Here is a 10,867-nt window from a genome sequence, read left to right on the forward strand (position 1 = left end):
CCAAGAAGCCTTAAATTTTAGACCATGAAGCATCTTCTTTTTTGATCTAATCTTTACTGCTTTATGTAAAAAAGCAAACTTGGAATCGCCTTCTCTTGTCTTATAGTATCCTAATCCTCTATGATTCTATTCACTGCCTAATATAAATTCAATACTATAAGTACAACGAAACACTCCACTCTCTTTCCATTTTGAGAAAGAGACTTTTTGGAAATCTCAAAAATTCTATAAGTTAAGAGTGCAACAATAAAGATAAAAGTAACAAAAATGAAGCAACAAAAATTTTAAAAACATGATAAAAACATGCCTTGTAAACTCATTTTTCATGTGGTCTCACTTGTCAGCATATTAATTTCTGTAAGAGAAAAATAAAAATATTATTTTTGTAAATTTCTTTTTTATGAGTGATATACGTACAAAAGTACTTTATGATCTTGAATAATAGCTTAAGAAATAAATCAAGATTGTGAGTGGACACGTTTCTTTAATATTATATTATTTATGTCAAATCAAATCATTTTCTTAGCCAAAGACCTTTTCAATAGAGAATCATGGAAATGGGTCCGTTAATTGCTGATCGAACGATTAAAATATTGACTCCTTTCCACCTAAGATCTAGGTATAGGGCCACGCATTTTTAATAATTATCTTAAAAATGGCTCTTCCATTCTCCAAAATGGTGTATATATAAACAAGTAACATTTTAATGCGGGAATTAATTAATATAACAGAAGCTAGAAAAGTTATGCCAATTACTATTTTCTTATTTAAATGATTAAATTTAATTATCAATTATTTAAATTTTAAGTTAAAAAATAGCCCAATTATTATGTTTTGCCATAAGCTTTTTTAAGTAGAGATCAGATAAATGATTAATAATTTTGCACATAGATCTAAGTATATAAAAAATTGTAAGGAAAATATGAATGAAGAAAATAGTTTTAGTGTTCAATGTTGTAATAAAATTGTAAAAAAATTATAAAGGTTTATAAATTTGAAATAAAAACAGAAAACAATAAATAATAGAACATAAATATTCATTTTATTAATTATAGCAACAAAATTAAATATTTAAACTAACTTAAATCCAATTTAAACCGTTTTTAACCTATTTTTACTCCGTTTAATCGATTTTTACTATTTCAACTCTTTTCTAATTTTATGGTATCAATTGAACCATCGATTCTCGATTCAATTGGCTAGGTTGATAGGTTTCGGAATCATGATGTCCAGAGTTCAAGACGTTCCACCATATTGAAATTTCATGCGTGGATTTTCTCCAAGATCTATTTTGAATTTAAATCTCACCATGTATAAATCATGTCTTCATATATATTTAAAATTTCAGTTTAATTATGTTTTATACTAATTTAGTTTTAGTTATAGTTATACGGATATTTTTGCCATAGTATTTATATTTATGGTTCTATATATAAACTCAAAAAAATTGACTCACAATTTTTTCTATTGATTAATTACCATCATAATCAATTATTATATTAACTATCAAACTAATAAATCAAAATATATTTAAATAAACTTGCTGATAAATTAAAAAATCACAATAAAACAAAATATATTTAAAATTTCTAAATTTTCAATCTCTTATTTAAACTAAAACCTCATCCAATTTATTAGATTTTAAAATGAGATCAAATTAGATAATCAACTATCTCAAAAGCCAATTTTTTTAAACAAATGAGGCCATCGTCTAGGGAATAAAAAATGACAAATATTAGAAATTTTGAACTTCAAAACCATCAATTGATTTTTTAAAAATAAAAAATAAAAAAACTCTATGTAATTAATTTATTAATAAATTTACGTTTTGATTATTTAATTTAAAATATATATATTAAAACTTTAAAAAATCTAATGTTATAAAATGATCATTGAATTATTCAAAATTTTCATTTAAATCATTGGATTGTTAAAATTGTTATTGTATGGCCTTTTTTATTCATACCGCCTGCACCAATTAAAAGCTCTCATTCCCCTTATTTTCTATACTTTAGTATTGTTTTTCATAAAATAACTTTGAATGTCACAAATCTACGAACCAAAATCCAAACAGCTTTATTCTCTGATCTCAAACATTGATCACTAGATCGACTTAAATCTAAGATATGTTTATCAACTTGGATCTAAGGCAGGTTTATCTACCCGTCGCTTGGAACTCGCTAGTCGATCTTTCTTTAAAAGAAAAAAGAAAAAAAATACTTAATAGCCTAGTAACTTAAATAAAAATTTTCAAATAGTTTAGTAACATAAATGAAAATTTTCTAATAAATTAGTAACTATTTTGTAACTTTCAGAAATTGAATGATTAAATCGTAAACTTACTATCTTTTAAAAAAACAGTTGATATATATATTAAAAAATTTACTATTATATAAATATAAATATAGGTATAAACCATTATAATAATAAGACCAAAGTTCTATACATTAAAATTACATAGGATTAAACATTGCCTCCTTAACTAAATACACCAAATCATGATTCTCAAAAATCAGTTAAGAGTAAGGGATATGTTTTGCCTTTTCATTGGTTCTTCCTAGCCTCAATTATTTGTGGGCCTAACAAACAAAATGATGGGTGATAATGGCTCCATGTTTCCCTTTCCCCTACATTGAACTGAATTGTTAAGTTCCCAAAACTTTCAAAAATGAAAAGAATGATGCCTTGAAACTTGAAAGAGACAAATTAAGTTTTTAACTTTTGTGTTGCCCTTATTATATGGGGATTTTCACATGTGGGCCAATAAGAAATCAAAATCTGACGGCGATTGGACTGTACATACATACATCATAAGCGATGAAAGCCATTTTCTTTGTCCATTATTAACCCTTCATATTTCATTGAATAGAGACATTACTAATCAATCATGAACCTTTGTTCAATTTTCAATTACAAAGTCCCAATTTTGTCTTAAATCTTGTACTTTGCTTTTTCAGGGGGTTTTGATTATTAACTGCTAAAAAAGAAAAGCAAAGATGAGAAGATGGGCAAATACTTTAGGCATGCACGCGTGCCTTGCCATCCTCATGTTTGCATATTTGATCAATTGGGACCATCTCCTAGGAAGGGCTTTGAGCCCTTATTTTGTACGAAAGATGCCCAAAGCGACCAACCAGTTTTTCAGCATATGCCGTCTTCTCGGAACTGAAAATAAACATTACCTGGTCCTATTTTTATTTTTTTTTGTCTTTTCTTGTCTTCAAAAATGTCAGCATGTTTCAACTCTAGCGAAAGCTCTACAGGCTTACAAGCTCATGAGGTACATCACACAAGTCAACTGTCGTCTTCCGTAGGATTTTATCTCCTTATTCAATTAAGAATTCTGATATGTTCATAAAATAGGAGTGCCTCAAAGCGCTTGAACAACTGAGACCATGTAAAATTGAAGAGTTTGCACACAGTTAAACTCAACCCCATGACATAGCTCAAGCATTAGCATCTTCCCTCATAAATGACCTTATGCCCTATGTCAACAGGTGGAGTTTAACCATGCACAAACTTATCAATTTTCATAGTTTTGCCTATTCAAGCAATGTTCCCACTCTATGAATTAATTCAAAGAGCTATACACAAAATAGAAAAGCAAAAAAAAAAAAAAAAACCCTAAAGCATAATCCTAAAAGTAAAAGAAAAATAAAATAAATTATATTTGTGGTGCCATTTTTATTTAAATAATTATTAAAAACCTAAAAGGAAAATTGGAGGAGCATAGGGTCAGAAACCTTTCTATTTTAATTTGAAATTTTCGAGAAAAGATGGTTCACAATAAGTAAACATAATGAAAGTTTGAAAAATAGATCATTGAAGTGGTGTTAGATTACTTGATGGGATTGTATGGGACAAAGGTATAGGAAATGTTGTCTTTAACAGCATGATAGGCTCTTGTCAATGTGTAGCACTATACCCTACAACTATTGGTTACACAGAATCTCTTTCATAATTTTATGTTATCTCGTCATTTGATAAAAGAAACTCAATCAATCCTTTTTCCTTGTGTATGAGCTACTTAATTGCCTTTAACCCTTTTTTTTTTTTTTAAGATTCCATAAACAACATGATTAGATTGTTTTGAAACTTGCGAGGTTGCGCTAATGTTATGTTGGGAAAACGTTTTATTTTTTTCTTAATCACATAATGTGAAGATAATGAAAACTAATTTAAAGTACCTGAGGAGAGTATTTAATTTAGTAATTATTAAACAGGTGATATGTTGGGTAAATGGTCTTCACATGACTAGGCCTCTCTTTTTTTCTTTTTTTTCTTTTTTCTGTGTGGCCTTTCGGTACTTGAAGAAGGGTATTTTGGCTATCAAACAATCATCCATGCAGATATGTAGAACTTCAGTTTTTTATATAAGTAAATATCCAATTATTGTATAATTCTTTCATGTCAACTTAGCTTTATGCATCTTTTCTTTCAAGAGGGTCTTTTAGTTAGTATTTTTTTTTTTCATATGATCAATATACCATTCATATCCGTTTCACAGTTCATGAAAATTAATAATCCTTTTAAGGTTCATAATTAATATTATCTCTAAAATTTGAACTTAATAGTTTTCAATGAAAGTACAATCTACCTTACCATTACACTCGACGCTTATTGGTTACTCAATAATTTATACAATCCTTTGGTTGTATAGAAGGAATTGTGAGCTAGTAGTTGGTTTTAGAGGCAACTTGGTTACCCTTCCAAAAACAGTTATATGGCCGCATGGTGCAAGGTTGTGTTGAATGGCGAATTAAGAAAAACATCAAATGCTAAAAATAATCTCTAATATTATGTGAAGAACCATCTATTGCCAAAGATATATTACTCATTTGCATTTTGAATTTATACAAGAAACTATGACGTTAGCTAGTTGGTTAAGGACTATGCTCTGTACATTTATATACCGCATTCAAACATCTAAAATTTTATTATAGTTCATAAGGATTTTAAAACATGCTAAATAAATAAGTGGATGAAATATTTTTCATTATCTAGTAATCTTTTGAGTTAAGCTTTTAACTCCAGAACACGTAGCATCTCCTGGGCTGGCTCCTCTTGGGTATGACAAATCATTACCTAATAAGCTAGTTCTTTTCTTTTTCAAAGTAGACCTAGTAATGTGGATAAAAGCCATCCACAGATGAAATAATTCGATCACATGGTCTTTGACAATCATACTGATACACACCATAATCATCAAACCTTGGATCGACTCTTTCAGTTATATCACTTTCCAACATAAATATTTGTTGACTCAATCAAAAAAGTTATTTCTACCTTTTCTTCTTTTTTCTTTTCTTTTTTAACTATCTCAATTCTGTGGGGTTCTAAAATCCTTGCCATAATACACATCACTTAACCACCACATTTTTGTTCATTTCTCGAAACTGAAGGAATCACTCAACCTTTGCCACTCCGACTCCAGGTGCACTGCTTTCCGCAACAGTCTCCATTACGAACCTGGAAAATTCAAAAGCAACATTCAGTAGAAACAAGAGACACAGACATTTGTATTAAAGTAAGCACCATACCATTTCGGGTGGAATCTATTAATTTTAGTGGAAGGAAAAAGAAATGTAAAACATATGGGATAAAATGTTACCTTGCTAATTTGTCCCTTGATGACTGCAAGATATAGATTGAGAGAATAAATGACAGCATTAGACCTGTTCCCGCACAAACATGAAAATTAGCAGCCATAGTGTAAATAGATCTCTCAAATTAATCAGGCATTTGCTATCAAATCTGTGCATGGTTTCACATAAAGGATGGCTATCATAGGTTTCCCCTCAGCAAGGTGACATTCTTCGAGGATTAAGTGATGCACTGCTATTAGGATCATGACAATATCGGCTTGCACAGGGTGAGTATGTGCATCCAAGACTAATATAGACCAATGTTGTCAAGGTATGCACCTAGGCACATTTGATTGGTACGTCTAGGCATGCTTTAACAAGGCAATTGAAATTAAATAAATTTAGAAAAAACAAAAACAAAAACAAAAGCCCGCATGATTAAAGTTCTCTTTAATTTCTTTCGTTGTTAACTTTTTTCATTGCCTAAAAAATTGTCCAAATGAGAAGATTACTATATATTGATGATATATTATATTTATAGATCCAAAGTATTGACAGAGAAATATGACATTATATTTTAAATAACTATTGTAATAAATGGAAAACAATATGATAACATCTTAACCATATTATCACCAAAGTCTAAACTCCAAAAGACAAATTTATTTGGAAGATACAATCGCCCCCAGAACAGCTATTAAAGAGAGGGACAGCAATTAAATCCAATGACCGAAAGAGAATAATACAAGAAAACAACACGTCACACATCCCTCATGGGCCAATTGGCATTCACATTTTCACAGACAACCCAAATCCGAACACAACAACATAGGAAACTAGTCTGCCGTTCATTGACTAAAATGTAAATAAGTAACTCAGTCTACAACCAAAGTTTAGAGTTACGGGGATTAGAATTACTAGTAAGGAACGGGATAGCATCAAACACTCTGCTTCTCAATAGTTTGAGTATCCAAAACATACATGAGAAGGTAAAGAAATCATGCTTATTGGCCAACAAAACAATTGCTATAGTTTATTATCATAATTAAATATCCTACGTTTATTCAACATTGATATGCACTTTTCTATAAGGGGAAAAATTTTCCACACATGCTTTCATAAAACAAATACGGCAAAGAACTTAGCAAATGGAAACATATGTTGCAACATACAAATGATGAGTGCTTCTGAGAGCTATGAAGACTAAGACTATGAGAATGAGGAGGAAGATCAAGAAAAAAGTTAAAACAAATAGCTTTGGAACGTTAGCATTCTAAATGATTTTCTGTTTCGGGAACCAAAATGTACAAGTAGTGCAGATCATAATAAATAGATCCACCGACATATATAGTGTTGACTTTTTACCTGACCCAAACAGAACGTAAAATCCAGATGTCACATCTATCTCTGATTGTTCCTCCCTGTCATATGACCATCACAACCATATCACAATTTGTAACAAATGATGGAAGCATACGTGCATTTATATTACAAATAAGTATAATTAAAGTTAAAAAAACTATTGGTTCCTGCGTTTAAAAGTTCCAGTTGAGTCAATCAAAATTCTCATGTTTTCAGAGGTTAAAAGCTAGGTATTATTAAGCACTTAAGATACAGCACGGATACAATCTCCTTAAGGGGTGAGCGTTTGATCGAATCGAGTGCAAAAATTTCGAATTAATCGAGTTGACGAGACGTATTTTATCATCCTAACTTTTTGAAATTTTTTCGAATCAAGTTGAGGGAAATGAAATTCAAATCGAGTCGAATTGAATTAAGTGAAATTGTTCTAGTTAAAAAATTAAACAAGTCAAATTAAAATCTTGCTACAATGTAACTACCATATTAAAGCATATAAATTTGAAACCATATATATTTGAAAACTAAACTTGAATCATTAATTAACTTCTTTAGGTTCCAAAATTATTATTTAGAAATTTTAAAATTTTTACTTTCTTTACATATTCTTTACAATTTTTTAAAATTTTTATAATTTTTAAAATATATCAATTTTAGAATTTTTATAAATATTTTGAATTTTTAAAATTATTTTGAATTTGTTTTTTGTAATTTTTGTAAAGAGGGACCAATTTACTAATTTTCAAAATTGATAGGGACCAAAGGGGTATTCAAACCAATCTATTATTTGAGTTATTCGAATTTTTTGAGTTATGCGAATTGTATAATTCAACTCGACTTGAACTTAAGACATGAATTACTTATTCAAGTTAACTAGAAAAAATCGAATAACTCGATTTGATTAACTCGAAATTTGAATATTTTTTTAAATTGAATCGAGTTTTGCTCGCCCTAGTCTCCTTTGCTTTAAATGATAATATAGGTTTCAAAGTATATTCTCCTACGCTTCTGAAAACTTGAAGGCAGACTAAATTCAGAACTAGACAAACAATGTGCATGTGGAAGAGAGATTTCAACAACAAACAAACTGACCAGGTGTATCTGACAAGCACATGTTTTGGCCAATGTTGAGGATCCCAGAATTGTTTACGAATATTTGGATGAATTTCAACATCTGTAGAAGACAAACGTAATCAGTTCCCAGTCACCCACCGGAAAATAAATAAATGAATAGTTATGATCTCTTTGAAGTACTGGATATGCTACTCTGAAAATAATGAATATGAAGAAATCTCTGCATACAATTTCACAGATGCACAAATGATGCACAACACAACAAAGCTGTGAATCAATTTACAAAAGCAATAACTCTCACATCTCTCCTGATCCAAAAACAATTTTGACCACAACTTCGCTGCAAGCATCGTAGACTATTATAATTTCCTAATACACTCTTACATGTTTCTCTATTTGTTAGCAAACTAGTACCACACTGAAACATATAGATAAGATTACATACAGTGATGAGGCATATCTACAATTTTAGCAGTGACACCATGCAAATCACCACCTGAGTACCTCTGAACGACATAAAAACCACAAGAACTCAGTCAAATCAAGCAAAATAACTAGACATGTATCAGTCAAGAAGTTACGATTTCCAAAAGCAAAGGGGTAAAAGCTACAAAAATATCTTACCAAATGCATGTCAATCATTGGAACTTCAGAACTTTTACGATTTATAAGAAAAAGCCAAGGAACAAGAAACTTCTCCTTCCCAACTTGGAATGATCTAGACGTGAGTCAAACATTGTAAAACACGGATTACTATAATAATTTCTAAAAATATTGAACTTATGAACTACAAAAACATTTTATGCAGAAGCAAAAGATAGTTGCTAAGAAAAACTGTTGGCCTTAGTTTATGAGAAAAAATTAGGAGTGGAAAGCAAAGGATAAGAATATACCAGAAAATGAGCCCAGAAGTTAAAGCTCAGGTCTGAATCTCAGACTCATTATTCGGAGTATGAAAAACGCTTACTCGAAAAAAGCTGAATGAAAATACATTTTTGGGCTCGAAAACATTTCATTCATGAATCTGAGGAATTGAATTCGATGGTTTCAATTTTCTCTTCGTTTAGCTATCGGAAACCTAGAATTTGCAACTAATGCCAAAAAAAAAAAAAAAAGAGGTTGAATTAAGAAAATCATAAATTTGAGTAAATTCTTACATTTTATAGGGATCAGCTCCCGTGTAACCAGTCGGCTTTGCTATAGGAATTAACACCTGCAAATTAATTTATACATAAATAAAATTTTCAAAAAAGAAACAGAAAATGGGGAAGGTTGAAAAAGAAGAAGAAGAAGAAGAAGAATACCTCCCGATTAACAGCAAAAATTGGGCAATGTTTCCCGATCACGTCATGCCAAACAGTTCTAGACTGAAATTAATCAAATTCAGAGATATTAACTTCAAAATTAGATTAAAAACTTTAAAAAAAGAAAAAAGGAAAAAGGAAAAGAAAAGACAACTGACGGAGTGGTATTGACCCATCTTGCTCATAGGAACGATGTCCCCTGGCCTGTAAGCAACGGAAATAAAAGGAAGACAAAGTAACAGCAAAACTAAAAGACACAGCGACGCCATTCTTCTGCAATGTTCTCGTCAGCCGCGTTTCTTCTCTCCGCCAAGAGAATTCCGAATTACTCAACACTTGTTCCTTTTTTTATTCATTTCTAACTTTTGCTTCGATCGAGTCCACCCAGGCCAGGGGCCTGAGCCTGTTACGGAATACGGGCCAGCAGTTATCCCTTCCTCGTTTCGGTCCAAAAATAATGTTCATGCATAATAAAATATGTGTTCATTTTTTTTATAAATAAAATGATTTAGAAAGTGAAAAACTGACCAAAAATTTATAATTTAAAAAAGTAACAAATGTTGTCAATAATTCATGCCTTTAGCTTTTATATGAATATCTTTTTAAACATTACATGAAAGTTTGTTTTATAAGCAATATAAAATCACCTTTCAAAACTAGTTTCTATATTTGCATATCCATCATCCTACGTTTTTCTAAATATTTACAAAATAGTTATAAACATAACATCATAATGTTAAAGGTGTAATTTTCTGACGAAATTAATTGTCAGCTTATATCTATCCAAGGAAAAATTTTACATTATTTAATTTATAAATTAAGTTTTTCCAATATTATTTTAATGAATTATCTACGAAGAAACCAAGATGAGTTTTAAATCATTACTAGATTTTATGATATACTCATTATATGTGTAAAATACTATGTATCAAATATATTTATTAAAATTTATATAAAATCAATTGATATTTTGACTATAATAGTAAAATTAAATATTTATTATGCATGTTGTATTGAGCTCGAATCTTATTATGATTGTTGAAACCATTTTTTGAAAAATAAAAATTTTAGGTTGTTGACTTTAAAAAAATGAAAATTGGGAGTCGCCACCAATCTTTTATTGAGGTGTGATTGGATCACCTAAAAACAGCTTTGGTCTACGAGTTTAGAAAAACGGGTCCGGGAGTCGGTTACGTATGAGGAAGGATTAGCACTCTCATTACGCCCAAATATTGGTACCTAGTTAATTGATTAGTGTCTTAAGGCCGAGAATTTGAAAAAACGTAATCTTTAGCAAAACTTAAAAGGCTACGTATTAAGACCCTTATTATTTCAGAGAAAGAAGATACCACACCCAATGCGTTAGGGCACAGCATTCTAATTTTTCCCCAAAAATGAATTGGGCTAAAATACGCGTGCAATAAAACTTTAAAAGAACATCCACTTATCCAAGATTTAAGAAATCACATCCAATACGTTAGGGCACAATTCCTTTAAAATCCCAAACTTGGAATATTTCCTTTATTATTTAAAAGAACATCCACT

General features: G+C 30.1%; 1 protein-coding gene across 1 annotated transcript; it reads right to left on the reverse strand.

The window, feature by feature from the left end:
* Window positions 1-4,970: 4,970 nt before the first annotated feature.
* LOC105777676 (hypothetical protein) lies at window positions 4,971-9,658 on the reverse strand. Its single transcript, XM_012601042.2, has 9 exons — window positions 9,481-9,658; window positions 9,323-9,385; window positions 9,176-9,231; window positions 8,643-8,736; window positions 8,464-8,524; window positions 8,037-8,118; window positions 6,951-7,006; window positions 5,612-5,675; window positions 4,971-5,469 (listed from the first exon to the last, which is right to left on the reverse strand). Exons 1-9 carry the CDS (start codon window positions 9,589-9,591, stop codon window positions 5,406-5,408), a joined length of 651 nt encoding a protein of 216 aa, XP_012456496.1. The 5' UTR covers window positions 9,592-9,658; the 3' UTR covers window positions 4,971-5,405.
* Between the last annotated feature and the right edge of the window lie 1,209 nt (window positions 9,659-10,867).

Source organism: Gossypium raimondii, chromosome 10 (genome assembly GCF_025698545.1).
Source record: "Gossypium raimondii isolate GPD5lz chromosome 10, ASM2569854v1, whole genome shotgun sequence".
Classification (NCBI taxonomy): domain Eukaryota; kingdom Viridiplantae; phylum Streptophyta; class Magnoliopsida; order Malvales; family Malvaceae; genus Gossypium; species Gossypium raimondii.